The 20,281-nt window shown below is 45.3% G+C and overlaps 1 protein-coding gene across 1 annotated transcript in view; it reads right to left on the bottom strand.

Annotated features, from left to right (window-relative positions):
- Positions 1–20,281, bottom strand: part of NLRC3 (NLR family CARD domain containing 3) — a 40,079-nt gene that overhangs the window by 18,113 nt on the left and 1,685 nt on the right. The window contains exons 2-6 of the mRNA XM_038540573.1: positions 4,443–4,534; positions 3,879–3,940; positions 3,487–3,670; positions 1,648–3,397; positions 568–654 (exon numbers count right to left, since the gene is read on the bottom strand). Of these exons, the coding sequence (XP_038396501.1) occupies positions 568–654; positions 1,648–3,397; positions 3,487–3,646 (1,997 nt within the window). The 5' untranslated portion in view covers positions 3,647–3,670; positions 3,879–3,940; positions 4,443–4,534. The remainder of the gene's footprint in view (positions 1–567; positions 655–1,647; positions 3,398–3,486; positions 3,671–3,878; positions 3,941–4,442; positions 4,535–20,281) is intronic.

Below are 20,281 nucleotides of genomic sequence, written 5' to 3'. Positions count from 1 at the left end.
TGTTAACATTAAAGAAGCAATCCTGGGATCCCTGGGTGGTGCAGCGGTTTAGCGCCTGCCTTTGGCCCAGGGCGCGATCCTGGAGACCCGGGATCGAATCCCACATCGGGCTCCCGGTGCATGGAGCCTGCTTCTCCCTCTGCCTGTGTCTCTGCCTCTCTCTCTCTCTCACTGTGTGCCTATCATAAATAAATAAATAAATACTTTTTTAAAAAAGCAATCCTATGCCTATGATACTGTTTTGAGGGCAAACTTTGAGAGGTGCGCAGAGAAGACTGGGCCTGGCACCACGTTGGAGCACACAGTATTCAGAGAAATGCCTCCACGTCCGTGATAGCATCTGACCCTCACCCTATCCTTTCCCTCCTCTCACAGTTGAGGTACCTGAGCCTCTGAACTTTCTGGAATGGGCAGAAATAGGCAGCATGCATCCTGAGCCACAGCCTTCAAAGGCACCTCTCCTTGAAAGCACTCCTGGCCAGTTGAGCAGAGAGGAGGATGGGAAAGCAGCCCCAGACCCTGTGCGAGAGCGGGCACCCTGGATGGGGTCTCCTGAGTCAGTGTTACCTGATCCTCTGAATGCGACAGTCCTTCCCACTCAGCACACTGCCCAGCAGCTCCATCACGGGGTCCTGAAACTGGTTGTTGTCCAGCCTGCAGGAGGAAGAGCGATGATGAGCAGGTAATAGGGCCCGTGGGCAGGTGGGGTGAGGTGCTGGTGCAGGGCTGGCGTCAGGACCACAGGGGCACCCAGGCCAACATTTCCATCACGCTGCAGCCTCCGTTATGCAGCTCAGGGGTTCGTGCCAGCACCCCACCATGCTCAGAGTTTTCCTGTGAGGGTGGACTGGGAGGCTCAGTGTTGTGAGTTCCAGGATTCCTATTCAGGGGGTGTCTTCCCAGCAGCCTCGCACGCCATGTAAGTCTGGGGAACATGGGTCGCCAGTTCTCCTCCTCTTGAGGACATGGCACCTGCTGCCAGGTCTGAAATGGCCCTGGTCTTACAGCCTTCCTAAGGTCCAGAGCCCTGGGTGGATGCTGGGCTGGGGGTGGAGGGAGTCGGTGTGGCCTCTGTCAGGACTGGGATGGTTCACAAGGCGTCAGAGGTTGAATTGTATTCCTCAAAAAAGATATGTTGGTGTTCTGACCCCCACCCCACCCCCACCCCTCACCTGGCCAGTGACTCAAGAATGCGACCTTATTTGGAAATAGAGTCATTGCAGATGTCATTAGTTACAATGATGTCTTTCTGAGCGGGGCGGGCCTATAATCCCATAGGCCTGGTGTTCTTATCAGAGGGAACAAACACTGCCTGAAGACAGGAACATGGAGAAGGAATCCGTGTGACCACAAAGATTAGTGAGGTGTGGACAAGCTGAGGTTGCCAGCAAACAGCACGAGCTAGAGAGGCAGGGAGGATGCTCCCCTACAGGTTCCAAGGGAGCTTGGCCCTGCTAACACCTTGATTTGGAACTCTGGCCAACAGCTGTGAGTTTATGTTGCCTTAAGCCATCTGTGCTGTGGTCCATCTCCAGGCAGCCGGCCCTAGGATTCTGATACAGGGGGGTGTGGTGGTGGTGAGGAAACTTCCTGGGCCTGCCCGCTCCTCCACCCCCACACCTTGCACATCCCGACCCCAGTGCCCACCTGAGGCTCCGGCAGTAGAGCAGCTGGGGCAGCAGGCTCTGCAGGACGCTCCTGCTGAGGCACAGGGACAGGTTGGCCTCCTGGGCGCAGGCATCAGACACCTGCAGGAGATAGGCCAGGGCCGCGCGGTGCTGGGGGCCGGTCAGCCCTGCCAGGCCCCCGCTCTCCATGGCCTCCTCCACGCTGCGGGCCAACTCTGTGCACTGCAGCTCGTGCAGGCAGTGTAGGATGTTGACTGCCCGGGCACAGACGGCCACGTTGGGGCGTAGGCAGCCCTGCAGGAGCTCCGCCACCTGGGCCCGGTAGCCCTGGTGCTCACCCTGGGCCAGCAGGGAGCCGGCCAGCAGGGCATTGACCCTTGGGGACAGGAGTCCCGAGAGGAATCTCAGGAACACATCCAGCCGCCCGTCCTCAGCCTGCATGGCCCGCTGGGCCGCACTCCTGAAGTGTGTGAGGAAGCCCAGGCGGGGCCAGGACACGCCACCCTCGGTGAAGAGGTCGAAGATGGCCCTCTTGGACGCACTGTAGTAGTACGCAGCTGCCACGTACTCCTGCAGGGACAGGTGGCTGAAGCAGTAGGCTGTGGACGAGGCCAGGGTCTCCTCCCGCTGCAGGAAGCAGCCACACAGGGCGCTCTGCACCAGAGTGAGATCCACGCCGAACGCCTTCAGGTCCTGCTCATAGAACACGTACTTCTTCCTGACCAGCCCGTGAAAGGCCAGCCGCCCCAGGGTCCCCACCATCTTGCGGCTGCTGTGGGCCACCTGCTCGATGCGAGGGCTCGCCTTGCCCTTCTCCTGCCCGTCCCCACCGAGGGCCATCCTGAAGTAGCAGGAGTAGAGCTCGCACAGGGTCCTTGGGGCCCATGGCTCTGCATCCTGGGGCCCCAGCTTGCTGCGGCTCAAGTGAGCCAGTGCCGACGCGGCCAGCCGGCAGAACGCGGGGACTGTGCACATCAGATACAGAGCCCTGTCGGCCTGCACCTGCCTCAGGACCCAGCCTGAGAGGGTGTGGTCCTCGGGGAACATCTCCTCCAGACACACCTTGATCTCGTCCTCATTAAAGCCCCGGATCTCTGTCATCCGGTCCACCAGGCCACCCGGGATCTGGCCAGCCACATTGGGGCGAGAAGTGACCCAGACAGACACTTCTGGGAAGAGGTTGCCTCGGATGATGTTGGTGATCAGATGGTCCACCTGGATCTCTTTCTTGGGATCTGTGCAAGCCACAGTGTTGGAGAAGTCCAGAGGCATCTTACACTCATCCAGGCCGTCCAGGATAAGGAGGACTTTGGATGGGGCTGCTGCTGCCAGGCCAGACTCCCCAGTGTGCGGGAAGACCGAGTGGACGAGTCTGTCTGCAGATAGCTTCTCGTGGGTGTTGAGATCTCGGAAAGTCAAAGGTAGCACCAGGGAGAAGTCCTTGCCAACCTGTCCCCGGGCCCAGAGGTAGACAAAGTTCCTCACCAGGGTGGTCTTGCCCACGCCAGCGACCCCGATGGTGATGGAGATTCGGGGAGGGATAGACACCCGCGACAGTGGCAGGAAGAGTCTGTCGAGGGCGATGGTCCTAGCCGGGTGCCAGCCCCCACGTGTGGTTTCCACCTGTGTGAAGTCGTGTTCCTTCAGCTGCAGGTCCGTCAGCCCCTCCACCAGCAGGAGGCTGGTCAGCCTGGACGGGGGGCCGCCCAGCTCCAGGCTGCCTTTCACCCAATTCAGCAGAGCCTCCTGGCACTTCTGTGTCCTTGAGCCTGTGGGACAGAGGCCGAAGGGGAGGGCTGGGAGGGACGGGGACACGGGAGGGGCGGGGGGGGGGGCGGGACGCGCTCCCTCTGCCTACCATCGCCGAGTGGTGGCCTGTCCGGGGCCTGCGGGGTCTGGGAGCCCTGGCTGCTCCTCCCGGCCAGCAGGTCCACGAGAGCTTTCACTTGCCCGGCTGGGGAGCCCGAGCCGCACCCCTGGCCTGCCTCTGCGCCCGGCCGCACCTCCTGCTTCCTCATGGGGTCCGGGATTGCCGCCGGGAGCTGGGGAGAGAGCCGTGTCACCCGCCGGGCCTGGGCAGGGAGTGAGCCTAAGGGGCCAGGAAGGGACCCTCGCTGTGCCCTCCCCGGCCTGCTGGTTGTCCTCAGCCCAGCCCGGGAGGGCCCGGACGGGCGAGGGGGGCCTGCCTCTGATGCGGGGGCCGGTGGATCAGAGCCCAGCCTGGGCTCGAACCCGAGCTCTGCCACTTACCGGCTATGGGACACTGGGCAGGCCGCCTGAGCTGCGTGCGCTGTGGTGTCCTCATTTGTGACCTGGAGATAGAGACGAGGTTCAGGGCAGGTCCGCTTGCAAGAAGGGGTGAAGGAAGGAAGCCAGTCTGGGAAGTGTTCTGTGATTGCAGCTCTGCGACCTTCTGGAAAAGGCAGAACTCTGGAGATCGTCGCTGGTTGCGAGGGGCGGATGGGGGTCGGGGGGAGCCAGGCGGCCCCCAGGGCGGTGAAGCCACAGTGCGGTCCTACCGTGGGCCCGTGTCATGGTGCTTTGCCCAAGCTCCTACACGTACGGTGTCGTGGTCTTCCTCACTGTTTTCCTGGGGTCTCCTGATGCGCAGGCGCACTGTTTTCTACTGAGCACTTTGGCGGGGAGCCGCTATGAGGCAGAGCTGTGCCCAGGCACCACCTGCCCACCTCCCTTTTCCTCTCTGAGGATTTGAGTGGATCCCGTAGCCAAAGCCGGCTGACCACGTGTCCCTCCCTCAGCTAAGGTGGACACTGGGGGATCCCAAGCCCACCCGCACCCCCTTCCTGTCCTCACCTGTAGCGGGCGGGATGTCCGGCCCATGGCAGCCCCTCCAGCAGGGCCTCAGGAACTCAGGGGGTGCGGGTCGGCAGCCCTCATCCACAGGTCTAGGACAGAAAACAGAACACAGCGCTGGGCAGAGGTCACACCTTTTGCCCTGGGCGGCAGGAGCTCACTGAAACGGGTCTGACCCATGCCTCCCAGCCCGGCAGCTCTCTGGGTCTCAGGGATAATCACTTAAGAGGAGTCACTGGCTCCAGCCCCAAGGGGGCCACATACTCCCTGACCTTGTATTTGCATTGGGCCTTCCTGGCATTTTAACTCAGGATGAACCATTTACCTGGAAAATGCTAAAAAGAAGCTTAGCGACAAGTAAAATAGTGTTTTCCAGCCGTTCTGTTCCTAGCGCTATTGAAGCACTAAGTAATGCAATGAATTCAGGGTAGCTGGTTGGCGTCCAACACAGCCGAGGAATCTGGGAGCATTCGTAAAAGGCCAGGAGCATATTCTTCGGATCCTCTCACTGTGCTCAATCCTCGGTTCTTATAAGTGTGAAAACCAAGGTGAGAAGAAACCAGAGGGGATTTGGACTGAAATCTCGTTAATGTGTGTAGACTGGAGTAGGGGTCATTGGTCTTCCTTTAGATCCTGTAGTGACGCTGTGTTTTCCCTCATGTGCATCTTGCCAGTTCCCTATTTGCGTCTAGATACTTTTTTTTTTTTTTAGATTTTTATTTATTCCTGAGAATACACAGAGAGGAAAGAGAGAGAGGCAGAGACACAGGCAGAGGGAGAGGGAGAAGCAGGCTCCATGGCTCCATGCACAGAGCCTGACGTGGGACTCGATCCAGGGTCTCCAGGATCACACCCTGGGCTGCAGGCGGTGCTAAACTGCTGAGCCACCAGGGTTGCCTGCGTCTAGATACTTTTAAATGGTTTTTGTTGTTCTTGTGAATTCTGTTGTTATAAAGGAGACAATTTTTGTGTATTTTATCTCCTATCTGATCAACATGTTAGGTATTCACCTTAGTTCTCGTCGTTTCATGGTGAATTCTTATCCCAGTATGAATAAGTTCTATTTTCTAAAACCGCCAGACTTATCTTGAACAATTTCCCCACATCAGTCAGACTCCCTGCTTCCCCTACGCGGTGGTGAAGGATGGCAGTCGTGCAAGGGCATCTGCATTTTACTCCCAACCGCCAGGCATGATTCCAGCCCAAGCTGGCAGGCCTGCGTTTGCGACAATGTCTAATTAGTTCTCATCTTGAAAAAGATTCCTTGAGTTCCTTGTCTCCTCTTACCATTCAAATAACATTATGTGATACTCCCTGAAGGCTTACTGTGTTCCAGACATTCTGTTAAGCACTCTTTATTCTACTTCTTGTAGCAACTCTCAATTGCATTATCTTTCCCATTTTATGGATGAGGACATCAAGGCTCAGAGAGGTTAAGTGATTTGCCCAAGGACAACATACAGCTGGGGAGCAGTTGAGTTGGAGAAACCAAGGCTTCGCCAACAGAAGCCTTTGTGCTGGATAATCTACTGCCTCTTAGAGTACATTCCTACATTTTTAATAAATGGGGGGGGGGCTGTTAAATGGGGAAAGGCCTTTTGAGCAATATTGATATAGCTGCATGATTTATTTCCATTCACTCATCCAATCATCAGGTACGTATTGAGGGCCTGTCATGTGTCCCGGACACCAGGGGAAGTCAAGGGAAACAAGCTAGACCAAGTCCTGACCCTGTGAGTGTGGTCGGGGTGGAAGCATCGTGACAGTAGGGAAGAAAAGAGGGAAATGAGCGAGGCGCCTCTGCAGGTGATAAGTGCTGTGAAGGAAACACACATTACGCGTGGCGGAGCCCGTTGATGGTCACAGTGGCCAGGGAAGGCCTCTGTGAGAAGGCTACGTAGGAGCAGTGATCTGAAGGGGGAGAAAGTTAATCATGGCAGGACAGAAAAAAAACATAATTGCTGGAGCATGGTGAATGGGCGAGAGGGCTCACAAGGAGGGTCAGGAGACAAGGTCAGGGGACTGCTGAGACTTGTTCACTGTTGAAAGAGTTTGGGTCTGTTCTAGGTGTGGTGGGAAGCCACCGGAGGGACTGACATGATTGATTCATATCCAGCCTCCTTCAGGCTGCGAGCTACACTAACAGATTTTCTAATATTGAACCAACCTTAGATTCTTGAATACCATCTTCAAGATGGTATATTAGAACATAATATAGAGCCCAGGGACAAATACATAAAGTATTTACATACGAAGGAGTTTGGTAATGTGGGAAGACAATAGCATTCCAAATTAGTGGGAATGTTGTTGGGGCAAACTGGCCGGCCTATGAAACATATTCTTTGAGTTTTAATTCATAATGAGCACAAAATTTGATTTCGGTTTGAATGAAAGTGTTAATATTAAAAACACAAAACCATGAAAACACAGTAAAAAAATATGAGAGTATATTTAAAAATATTCTTTGTGTGAGGAAGGCCATTTTATTTTATTTTTATTTTTTTTTTAAAGCAAGATGTAAAATCTTGGACTCACAAGGGAAAGACTAACAGACTTATTTAAAATTTCCAAAAAAAAAAAAAAAATTTCCAAATAACAGTAAAAGCCATACACAAAACTGAAAGAAAACCTCAAGCCAGGAGTCAACCTCTGCAATACACATGAAAGAGCACTAATATCCTTAATATAGAGAGAGCTCTTATAAATCAATTAATTTCTTAATTAATTCTTATAAGAAATTAATGAGAAACCAAATAGAATTCTAGACACAGATAATTATGGACGCAGATAGAAATAGAAAAAAGGATACAGATAACTCATGGAAGTATAAATGACCCAGGCATTAAAAAGATGCTCATTCTCACTAATGATCAAGAAAAAAACAAAACAACGAACTACTGTCTTTCATCTGACAAAGATTATAATGACATAACAGGTTGCGTTGGTAAGAATGTGGGAGTGGTAGGAATTTAACACACAGCTAGTGGGAGGGTAAATTAGTGTGATTCTGGGTCATATTTTGCCATTATCTGTTGCTATTAAATATCTTTTGCCCCAGAAGTTCCACTTCTGAGATTTTATCCCAAAGAAATAACTGGACAAGTGCACAAAGATGGCGCTACAACTGTGATCCCGAAGCATTCTTTGTAACAAGTTGAAGGAGAAAAAACCCTAAATTTCTGTTCAAAGAGGGTTGTTAAATTATTAAGGCCCTGTTATACAGTGGAAAACTCTATGGCCATAAGAAATAAGGTCAAACTGGAAAAATGTCCATAGTGTATTTTTTAGCTGTTTTTTTTTTTTAATTTTTATTTATTTATGATAGTCACAGAGAGAGAGAGAGGCAGAGACACAGGCAGAGGGAGAAGCAGGCTCCATGCACCGGGAGCCTGACGTGGGATTCGATCCCGGGTCTCCAGGTTCGCGCCCTGGGCCAAAGGCAGGCGCTAAACCGCTGCGCCACCCAGGGATCCCCTTAGCTGTTAATGTCATAAAGGTTTTTTTTTTTTTTAATTTTATTTATGATAATCACACACAGAGAGAGAGAGAGAGAGAGAGAGAGAGAGAGAGAGGCAGAGACATAGGCAGAAGGAGAAGCAGGCTCCATGCACCGGGAGCCCGATGTGGGATTCGATCCCGGGTCTCCAGGATTGCACCCTGGGCCAAAGGCAGGCGCCATACCACTGTGCCACTCAGGGATCCCTGTCGTAAAGGTTTTAATCACCTTTTTGAGGTATAATTTATATACAAAAAAATGAACCTGTTTCCAGCATAGAAATAGTTTTGAGATTAGTTCTGACAAATGTATACACCAGTGTAACAACTATCACAGTCAAGACCTTGAACATTTCTTCCTCCAAAAAAATCCCCTCATGCACCTTTGCGGTCTGTCTCACCTATGGCCCTCTGGCCCTGAGCCATTGATCTGCTCTTTTTGTCTAAGATTAGTTTTGCCTTTTCTAGGGTTTCACATAAATAGAATCATACAGATCTCCATGGTTTTTCTTTCTTCATTAAAAAATTGTGGTAAAATAGGGGTGCCTGAATGGCTTAGTCGGTTAAGAGTCCATCTCTTGTTTAGGCTCAGGTCATGATCTCAGGAGCCCTACCTCTGGCTCCGTGCTCCCTCCCCCGTGCACACACAATGAGGGGGAGAATCCTCAAGCAGCCTCCCCACTGAATGCAGAGCCCCATGTGGGGCTCTGTCTCATGACCCTGAGATCATGACCTGAGCCAAAACCAAGAATCCCCCAGGTCGACCAGCTGAACCACCGAGGTGCCTCCTTGCTTTCAGTTCTTGAGCATATGCCCACAAGTGGTAATTCTGTTTTTAATTTTTTGAGGAACTGCCACACTACTTTCCACAGTAGCTTTACCATTTTACATTCCCAGCAAAACTGCATAAGGGTTCCAATTTTTCAACTTTCTCACCAATGCTTGTTGTTTCCTGTGTTTTTGGTAGTAGCTACCCTAACAGATGTGAGGTGGGATCTCGTTGTAGTGTCAATTTGTGTTTCACTAATGATGAATGATGTTGAACATCTTTTCATGTGTTCAGTGCCTAGTTGCATATCTTCTTGGGGAAATATCTATTGAAATCCTTTCCCCATTTTTATGTCTGGTTGTTTTTTGTTGTTGTTGTTGAATTGTAAGAGTTCTCTGTATATTCCGGTTATTAATCCCTTATCAGATATATAATTTGCAAATATTTTCTCCCATCCTATAGGCTCCCTTTTTCTCTGTAGCCTCTCTGGTGTCTTTGATGCAACAAAATGTTCAATTCTCATGAAGCCCAATTCTGTATTTTTCTCTTCTGTTACCTATACCTTTGGTGTCACATCCAAGAAATCACTGCCAGATCCCATGTCATGGGATTTGTGCTGTTTTCTTCTAAGAACTGTATTGTCTTAGGTCTTATATTTAGATCCTTGATCCTTTTGGAGTTTATTTTTGTATATGGTATTAGGTAGGGATCCAGCTTCATGCTTTGCATGTGCATCTCCAATTTTGACGGCACCATCTGTTGAAAAGACTGTCCTTTGCTCATTGAACAGGCATGGCGCCCTTGTCAAAACTCTTTTTTACCATATAAGTGAGGGCTTGTTTCTGGGCTCTCTGTTCAGTTCTGTTGGTCTGTATGTCTGTCTCTATGCCAATACCACAATGTCTTGATGACAGTAGCTTTGTAGTGATTTTGAAATTAAGAAGGGTGAGTCCTCTAATTTTGTTCTTCTTCAAGACTGTTTTGGCTGTTTGGAATCCCTTAAGATTCTATATGAATTTTAGGATGGATTTTTCTATTTATGCAAAAAATGTCGTTGAGATTTTAATAGAATTGCATTGGATCTGTAGGTAGCTTTAGGTAACATGGACATTTCAATAATATTAAGTCTTCCAACCCATGAACATGGGATGTGTCTCTATTTATTTATTTATTTCAACAATTTTTATCGTTTTCTTTGTGCAAGCCTTTCACCTTTTTGTTTAAGTTAATTCCTAAGTATTTTATTATTTTTGATGCTATTGTGAATGGAATTGTTTTTGTAATTTCCTTTTCAGATTGTTCATTGTTTACGTGTAAAATACAATTTCTATTTGTATGTTGACTTTGTATTCTGCTACTTCACTGAATTAATTTATTAGTTCTAATAATTGTTTTGTAAAAGATCATATCATCTGCAAGCAGAGATCATTTTAATTCTTCCTTTCCAATTTGGATACCTTTTATTTCTTTTCTTGCCTCATTGCTCTAGCTAGAATTTCCACCACTATGTTGGATAGAAGTGACAAAAATGGGTACCTATAGCTTATTCCTGGTCTTAGAAGTGCTTTTAGACTTTCACTATTGAATGATGTTTGCTGTGTTTTTTTTCACATACAGCTTTTATTAGGTGAAAGTAGATTCCTCCTATTACTAGTTTGTTGACTGTTTTGTTTTTTTTTAAGATTTATTTATTTATTTATTTGAGAGAGAGAGAGAGAGCACGCGCACCAGTGGGCGGAGGGACAGAAGGAGAGGGAGACAAGCCGACCTCCTGCTAAGCAGGGAGCCTGATGCAGGACCCAAGATCATGACGAATTCAAGAGCCAGACACTTAACCAACTGAGCCACTCAGGCACCCTAGAATGTTTTGGGGTTTTTTGTTTATTTATTTATTTAGATAATCTCTATACCTGATGTGGGGCTCAAACTCATGACCCTGAGATCGAGTTGCATGCTTCTCTGACTGAGTCAGCCAGGCACCCCTTGTTGAATGTTTTTATCATCAAAGGATATTCAGGGTCATCTGGGTGGCTCAGTTGGCTGAGTGTCTACCTTCGGCTCAGGTCATGATCCCTGCGTCCTGGGATCGAGTCTGACATCAGGCTTCCTGCTCAGTGAGAAGTCTGCTCTTCCCTCTCTCCTGCTGTGCTTTCTATCTCTCTCAAATATATAAATAAAATCTTTAAGGAAAAGGAATAAAAAGGATATTCAATTTTGTCAAATGCTTTTTCTGCATCAGTTGAGATAACCATGTGGTTTCTTTCCTTTATTCTGTTGATGTACATTGCGTTGATCAGTTTTTCTCTGTTGAATCATTGTAATCTAGGAATAAACTCCTGAGTTTATTAAATGATTAAATTTACTAAATTTCTCAAAGTTATTTTTTGTTGAGGATTTTTGCATTAATGTTCATAGGGAACATTGGTCCCTAGTTTTCTTTTCTTGTAATGTCTTTGGTTTTGTTAGACCGACCTGACTTCATAAAATGAGTTAGGAAATGTTCCCTCTTCTTCAATTTTTTGGAAAAATTTGAGAAGGATTGGTATTACTTCTTTTTTAAATGTTTGGTAGAATCCACCAGTGACACCATCAGGCCCAGGGCTTTACTTTGTAAGGAGATTTTTTTTTTTTTTTAAATACTGACTACTGCTTATGGGTCTCCTTACTTTATAGATCTATTCAAATTTTCTATTTCTTTGTGATTTAGTTTTGGTAGGTTTTGTGGTTCTATGCATTTGTCTATTTGTCTATGCAATTGTCTAAAATTGTTACCCAATTTTTTGGTGTATAGTTGTTCCTAGACTCTTAAAATCCTTTAAAAAAATAAAATTGGTAGTAGTATCCCCAATTTTATTTCTGATTTTAGTCATTTGAGTCTTCTTTTTTTCTGAGTCCAAGGTTTGTCAATCTTGTCGATCTTTTTGAAGAACGAGCTTTTGCTGTCATTAATCTTTCTTTGTTGTTTAATTCCTTTTCTTGTTTATCTCCACTCTTTATTATTTCCCTCCTCTGCCTGCTTTGGGTTTACTTTGTTCTTTTCTAGTTCCTTAAGTTGTAAAGTTAGGTTGTTGATTTGAGATCTTTCTTGCTTTTTAATGTTAAGTGTTTGTAGCTATTAACTTCACCCCTTCACAAAAAAATTTCACCCCTTCACTATGCCAATTAGTTTGGTATGTTTTCATTTTCATTTATCTCTTTTTTTTTCTAATTTCCCATGTGATTTCTTCTTTAATACATTAGTTACTTAAAAACGTGTTGTTTAGGGACGCCTGGGTGGCTCAGTGGTTGAGTGTCTGCCTTTGGCTCAGGTCATGATCCGGGGGTCCTGAGATTGAGTGCTTTCCCTCTGCCTATGTCTCTGCCTCTCTCTCTCTGTGTCTCTCATGAATGAATAAATAAAATCTTTTTTAAAAAATGTGTTGTTTAGGAGTGCCTGAGTGGCTCACTCAGTTAAGCAATTGACTCTTGGTTTCAGCTCAGGTCATGATCTCAGGATTGTGGGATCCAGCCCTATGTCAGGCTCTACGCTTAGTGCAGAGTTGGCTTGAGATTATTTCCTCCTTCCTCTCCCTCCTCCCTCTGCTCTATCCTTTTCTCCTCCTCCTGCTCTGTCTCTCAAATAAACAAAATATTTTTAAAATATATACAATGTTCTTCTTTGACCTTTCTTTTTTATTAAAAGATGTATTTATTAGAGAGAGAAAGAGAATGTGTGAGTGAAGGAAGAGGCAGAGGGAGAGAATCTCAGATTCCATGCTGAGTGTGGAGCTCAATGCTGGGCTCGGTCCCAAGAACCTGAGATCATGCATGACCTGAGCTAAAATCAAGAGTCAGCTGGTTAACCATTGAGCCACCCAGGTGCCCTGTGACCTTTCTTGACTTAAAATCTATTTTGTCTTATATCTGTAATGACTGTCCTGCTCTCTTGTGATTACTCTTTTCATGGAATATTTTTTCCAACCTTTTTCTTTCAACCCATTTGTGTCTTTGCATCTCAGGTGAATGAATCTCTTGTAGACAGGATATAATTGGATCATGGGTTTTATCTTAATGAAAATCTCTATTTTTTTTTTAAGATTTATTTATTTATTTATTTATTTATTTATTTATTTATTTATTCAGAGAGAGCGAAAGAGAGGCAGAGACACAGGCAGAGAGAGAAGCAGGCTGTACGCAGGAAGCCTGATGTGGGACTAGATCCCGGGTCTCCAGGATCACACCCCGGGCTGCAGGCGGCGCTAAGCCGCTGCGCCACCAGGGCTGCCCAAAATCTCTATTTTTTAATTGGATAGTTTAATCCATTTACATTTAAAATAATTACTGGTAGGGTTTGAGTAACTGGGTGATGGGCATTAAGGAGGGCACATAATGAGATGAGCACTGGGTGTTATACTATGTTGGCAAATTGAATTTAAATAAACTGTATTTTAAAATGACTGGTAAAGTTATTTTGCTGTTTGTTTTCTTTATGTGTTATAGCTTCTCCCCTTCAATTATTGCATTACTGTCTTTGTGTATAGTTTATTTTTTTGGATTTGTTTTCTGTGTTTTTTCCTTCAAATTTTCATTTAAATTCTGGTAGTTAACATACATTGCAATAACGGTTTCAGAAGTAGAATTCAGTGGTTCATCACTTACATATAGCACCCAGTGCTCATCATAACAAGTGCCCTTCTGGGGAACCTTGGTGGCTAAGTAAGTTAAGCATCTGCCTTTGGCTCAGATCATGATCCCAGAGTCCTGGGATAAAGCCCTGCATTGGGCTCACTGCTCCATGGGGAGCCTGCTTCTCCCTCTCCCTCTGCCTGACACTCCCCAATAAATAATATCTTTGGAAAAAAAAAACAATTAAGGAGAGCACTTTTTCCGCATTGCCCGTCTAGCCCATGCCCCATGTCTCTCCCTTCCTCCATCAACTCTGTTCTCTATCGTTAAGAGTCTCTTATAGTTTGTTTCCCTCTCTCTCTTTTCCCTCCTTCCCCTATGTTCATCTGTTTTGTTTCTTAAATTCCACAAATAAGTGAAATCATATGTTGTCTTTTTCTAACTGACGTATTTTACTTAGTGTAATACACTCTAGCTCCATCCATCGTGCAAATGGCAAGATTTCATTCTTTTTGATGGCTGAGTAACAGTTCAGTGTATGTATATACCACATCTTCTTTATCTATTCATCAGTCAATGGACATTTGGGCTTTTCCCATAGTTTGGCTGTTGTTGAGAATGCTGCTATAAACATTGGGGTGCATGTACCCCTTTGAATATGTATTTTTTTTTATCCTTTGGGTATATACCTAGTTGTGTAATTGCTGAATATAAGATAGTTCTATTTTTAACTTTTTGAGGAACCTCCATATTGTGTTCCAGAGTGGCTGCACCCAGTTTCCTATCAATGCAATGTAAGAGGGTTCCTCATTCTTACATCCTTGCCAACATATTTTATTTCCTTGTTGTTAATTTTAGTCATTCTGACAGGTGTGAAATGATATCTCACTGTGGTTTTGATTTGTATTTCCCTGATGATGAGTGATGTGTTTTTTTTCTAAACATTTTATTTTCGCTTTCTTTCTTTTTTTTTTTTTTAGATTTTATTTATTTATTTGACAGAGAAAGAGAGAGAGAGAACAAGCAGGAGGAGTGGAAAGCAGAGGGAGAGGGAGAAGCAGGCTCCCCACTGATCAGGGAACCCTATATGGGGCTTGACCCCAGGACCCTGGGATCATGATCTGAGCTGAAGGCAGATGCTTAACTTACTGAGCCACCCAGGCGCCCATGATGAGTGATGTTGAGCATCTTCTCATGTCTCTGTGAGCCATCTGGATGTCTTCTTTGGAAAAGTGTCTATTCGTGTCTTCTGCCTATTTCTTGACTGAATTATATGTTTTTTGGGCGTTGAGTTTAATAAGTTCTTTATAGATTTTGGATACTATCCTTTATCAGTTATGTCATTTGCAAATATCTTCTTCCATTCCATAGGTTGCCTTTTAGTTTTGTTGATTTCCTCTGCTGTGCAGAAGCTTTTTATCATTTTTTAAAGAAGATTTTTATCTTGATGAAGTCCCAATAGTTCACTTTTGGTTTTGTTTCCCTTGCAACGTGTCTAGTAAGAGGTTGCTATGACCAAAGTCAGTGAGGTTTCTGCCTGTGTTCTTCTCTAAATTTTGATAGTTTCCTATCTCACATTTAGGTGTTTCATCCATTTTGAATTTATTTCTGTGTATGGTGTACAAAAGTGGTCGAGTTTCATTCTTCTCTGCATGTTGCTGTCTAGTTTTCCCAGCACCATTTGTTGAAGAGACTCTTTTTTCCATTGGATAGTCTTTCTTGCTTTGTTGAAGATTAGCTGACCATAGAGTTGTGGGTCCTATCGTTGATTTTTTTGTAGTGAAATCTTTAAATTCCTTTCTCATTGCCTTTTGTGTATATATTATAGCTATTTTCTTTGTGGTTACCATGGGATTACATTTAACATCCTGAAATTCCAACACTAATTTGAATTTAGACCAGCCTAATGCACAACATACAAAAACTTTGCTTGATCCTTTACAACTGCATCTGACTCCTTTTGGTTGTTGATATAAGAATGTTACATCTTTATATGTTGCATGCCCCCAAACATAAACTAGTGATTTTTTAAAATTGTTTAATTTCTTTAATTTTTTTAAATTTTTAAGTAATCTGTACACTCAGTGTGGGGCTCGCACTCACAACCCCAAGATCAAGAGCCACATGCTCTACCAACTGAGCCAAATTGGCACCCCTTCTTTATTCTCAAATTATGTAGAAACAAAATTTGGAGTTGTAAACCAAAGTTACAGTAGCACTAGCTTGTGCACTAATTTTTTTTTCTGTAAAGTCTGCTAATCTTTACTGATGATCCCTTTACATGATAGTAGACTCTGTCTTGCTGGTTTTAACATTTTCTTTTTGTCTTTGTCTTTTTGAAAGTTTGGTTATAAATGTGTCTTAATATGGGTCTCTGAGTTAATCTTACCTGGAGTTTGTTGAGATTCTTGGATATTTTATAGTGTATTTTTATGTGGAAAAAATCAAGGTGTGGAGAATTAGGATACTTTTTTCCCGTAGTGATGGATAATCACATACCATTTTTATCTGGCCATATATAGAAAAGCTGGAAATATAGGACAATGCAATTAAGAAATTGTTTTTTATTTTGTAAATTTGTTTTGTCTTATCTTTTTTTTTTTTTTAAGTAGGCTCCATGCCCAATGTGAGGCTTGAGCTCATGACCTTGAGATCGAGTTGCATGCTCTACTGAGACAGCCAGCCCCTATTTTGCAAATTTCAATTGCTTAGGTTTTGGGATCCCTGGGTGGCGCAGCGGTTTGGCGCCTGCCTTTGGCCCAGGGTGCGATCCTGGAGACCCGGGATCGAGTCCCACATTGGGCTCCCGGTGCATGGAGCCTGCTTCTCCCTCTGCCTGTGTCTCTGCCTCTCTCTCTCTCTCTGTGTGTGACTATCATAAATAAATAAAAATTTTAAAAAAATAAATAAATAAATAAAAATAAATCAATTGCTTAGGTTTTGCTAACAAACATGTATTGCTTCCCTACCTCATTGAAATATACAAGTAATACATGCTTATTAAAAACACTTAAATAAAAAAAATAAAAACAAATAATATAAAGGCAAGTAAAGTATATACTTCACTTTCATTGTCTAGGAGTAATCTTTTCTGGTTGATGTTTTGTTTCATTCAATCTACAGTTGATTAGAACTTAGCATGAACTTAGCAAGATTTCTGAACACAAAGTCAATACCAAAAAAAGACCATATATATTTCTACTTACTAGCAACAATGAAATTGAAAGTAAAATTTTAAAATATTTAAAAAGCAAGTATTTAAAAATAAATTTAGCAAAAAATCTGCAAGACCTCTACACTGAAAATTACAAAACAATACTAAGAGAAATTAAAGACCTAAAGGAGCAATTTACCATATTCATGGACTGGAAAACAATATTGTTAAAATGTCCGTTCTTCTCAAATTGATCTATAAATCGAATGACTTCCTAATCAAAATTCCAGCAAGCTTTTTTTGGTGAGGAAGGGATGATGGAAATTGGCAAGCTAATTCTAAAAATATATCCATAAAGCAAAAGACTCTGAACTAGCCAAAATTATTTTGAAAAAAAAAAAAAAAAGAGCAAAGCTAGACTTACACTACAGAATTTCAAGGCTTAATAGAGAGCTGTAGGTATTGCCACAAGAGCAGACAAATAGACCAATGCAGTACAATAGAGTGTCCAAACACCACCCCACACATATATGGTCACCAGATTTACATCAAAGGCTCCACTGCGGTTCAATGGAGAAAAGACGGTCTTTGTATTAAATTGTGCTACTCCAATTGCGATATTCTTACAGGAAAATGGACCTTGACCCCCTCCCTCCCACCATACACAAAAGTTATTCCAAGATGGATCATAGCTCTAAATGTGAATGCTAACACAGCCAGGCCTTTAGAAAAAATACAGAATACTTTCAGAAACTTGAACTAGGTAAAGACTAGAGGGAGCACAAAAAAAGCAGTTACCATGAAAGACAAGTGTGATATATTGTAATTCATCAAAATTAGGGATATCTGTTCAAGAGAAGAGGGTGAGAAAGCAAAATGTTGACTAGGAGATGTCTCCAATACATTTAAAAATCAGTAAGAGACAGCCCAGCTTAAAGTGAGCCAAAAAAATTGAAGATATGTCACAAAAGATAATTTCCTTAGCCCTCAGAGGGATGCCTGGATGACTCAGTTGGTTAAGCATCAGACTCTTGATTTCAGTTCAGGTCATGATCTCAGGGTTGTGAGATGGAGCCCTGCGTCGGGCTGTGTGCTACATGTGGACCTGCCTAAGATAAAGAGATCTATCCCTCTTCCTCTGCCCCTACCCCTTAAAAAGGAAATTTAAAAAAATAGTTTAAAATATATATATATCGTTAGTCATCAGAGGAATGCAAATTAAAATCACTTTGGAAAAATGTTTGGTAGTGACAAGACTAAATATTTTGATAAGACATATTTGTGTGATCCACCAATTCCCTGCCTGGGTATATACCCAACAGAAACAACTGTTTATATCCATCAAAGCACTATATCAGAATGTTCTAGCAGCTTTGGTCATAGTGTCCAAAAAAGTAGAAACAACCAATAGCCATCAACAATAGAATGGGATTCCTTTTTCTTTTCTTTTCTTTTTTTTTTTTTGATACATTCATACAATCAAGTCCTGCATAGTAAAGACAAAAAATAAGCTACTGCCGCACTCTGCAGTGTGACTGCCCCTCACAGACACGAGGAGTGAAAGAAATGTGACACCAAAGAGAAGATACTCTGTGATTCCACTTATGGGGAGTTTTATGTCAAACCAAACCAATCTGAAATGATTGAAGTCAAAATAGTGGCTGCCCTTGGGGGCAGTTTTGACTGGGCGGGCACTGGAAACTTCTGCACATTGATCTGAGTGATCAGTATGATCATTGATTGGTACAGATGCACAAGTATACGTATGTAAGGACCCATCGAGTTCACCTTCCTATCTGGAAGTTATACCTCAATTGAAAAAAAAAAGTTGCGCTAGCAGCTGTCTACAGATCCAAATGTGTCTAAACCCAGATGAAGCAATGTTATTACAGCTTTTTAGCGTATGAGGCCAGGATGCCAGGGCCTCTGTCCTGCCGTTGGATTGGGTGATGTCAGGGCACATCCCAGGATGGACATGGCCTCCTGTCCTTGGGTGTCCAGGTACGCCCATGGTGACACTGCGTTGATGCTGGTGGTGGGCTAGTGGCTGGGAGCATGAGGGGACCATGTTGAAGAAAGACCAGGTTCAGCGCTTCTCAGCTCTGGCCAGACAGGGTCTAGAGCACTATTTTAAAATTTGATTTTTGATTAAAATATGCACAGCGTAAAAATTACCATTGTAACCATTTTTTATGTATAATTCAGTGGTGCTAAGTACATTTACAGAGCTGTGAGACCATCACCACCTCTAGGATTCATCCCCCCAATGGGAAGTCTGCTCCTATTAAGCACCACCTTCCCATTTCCCTCCTCCCAGGCCCTGGCACCCACCATCTACTTTTTATCACTATGAACTGGACTACTCTGGGGGCCTTATATAAGGGAAATCATAGAGTATCTGTGAAATTTTTGTGTTCGACTTGCTTTCACTGAGCGTAATGTTTTCCAAGTTCATCTTTGTTTTAACATGTATAAAAATTCCCTTCTTTTTAAAAACTAAATAGTGTTCCATTTTGTGGGCACACCATATTTAGTTTATTCATTCATCCATCCATGGACATTTGGGTTGTTTCCACCTTTTTTCTTTTGTGGATAAATGCTGCTGTGAACACGGGTGTGTACAAATCACCGGTTCCAGTCCCTGCTTTCGGTTTTTGGGGTATATATACTCAGAAGTGGAATTGTGCTTCTGTGGAGCACTAATTTTAGAAAGCCACGGCTCAGCCCAACCACCTAGAGATGTGTTTGGTGTGAGGTAGGGCCTCACCATGTGTGTAGTTGAAAGCTACCCAGGCGATCGTCATGAGCAGACAGAACTGAGAAGCACCAGACCAGTGAGCCGGATAAGTGACAGAGGAGGGACAGCAGCAGCAGCAAGAGTGAGGGGAATGAGGCCCCAGTGTGTCTGGGAAGCTGGGGGCGGGTGAAACTCTCCTGCTCGCACCCTGAAGTCCCATCAGCCTGTCTGTGTTGGGAACCACTGCTTCCTCTGAATCAGACACCCATTTTTCTGCCCTTCTGACCTCAGGGCTAGAGTTGCCAGATTTAGCAAATTAAGATACAGAATACCCAGTAAAATTTGAATTTCCGATGAACGATGATTCTTTCAGTGTAAGTGTATCCCAAGTGTTACGTGAGATATACTTACACTTTAAAACACAGGGCCAGCGTGAGAGGCTGACGACAGAGCTCCCCTCAAGGGACGGCTAGCTGGCCGCCTGTGTGGACAGGCCCTGCAGGGTGGAACTTGCACAGGCCTCTGAGTGGAGTGCGACCTGGGGCCCGCAGGCCGCCAGGGACATCAGGTAGGTCCTGCCCAGTGCAGGCAGCCTCCAGAGAGTGGCAGGAGGCCCTGCCAGCCTAGGGCGCTGGAGACTGAGGGTGAGTGGGCCTCGGGCTGCCTCGGCGGACCTGGAGGCCAGAAGTTGGTCAGTGGGTAGAAAGTGGAGCTGTCATGGGCGGGGCGAGGCCAGGCAGACAGGGGGGCCCGCTGCCCCTCCCTGGAACAGGCTTCCCTGTGCCCAGCATCCTCCAGAGCGGCATCTGTAGGGGCGGACGCAGCTAAGGCCCTGTGCTCCCTGGTGCTGGTGTCATCAGACCCTGTCTCGTCCCTGAGAAGACACAGGTCCGATTTACTCATGGTCTCTGCCAAAAAGCCCTGTCCTGTCCTCTGCTGCCCTCCCAGGGCCCTCCTCCCAGCCATCGCTTTGTCTGTGCAGGCGGCCAGCCTCTCTCCCCTGCCGCACTTCTTGGCTGTGGGGGCCCCGCAGTGCTGACCTCCGGCCTGGCCTCTGGGATGCTCCTCTCTCCCGACTC

This window comes from Canis lupus, chromosome 6 (genome assembly GCF_011100685.1).
Source record: "Canis lupus familiaris isolate Mischka breed German Shepherd chromosome 6, alternate assembly UU_Cfam_GSD_1.0, whole genome shotgun sequence".
NCBI classification, from domain to species: domain Eukaryota; kingdom Metazoa; phylum Chordata; class Mammalia; order Carnivora; family Canidae; genus Canis; species Canis lupus.
Note: the sequence above shows the minus strand (reverse complement) of the source record. Positions and strands in the feature narration are given on the sequence as shown.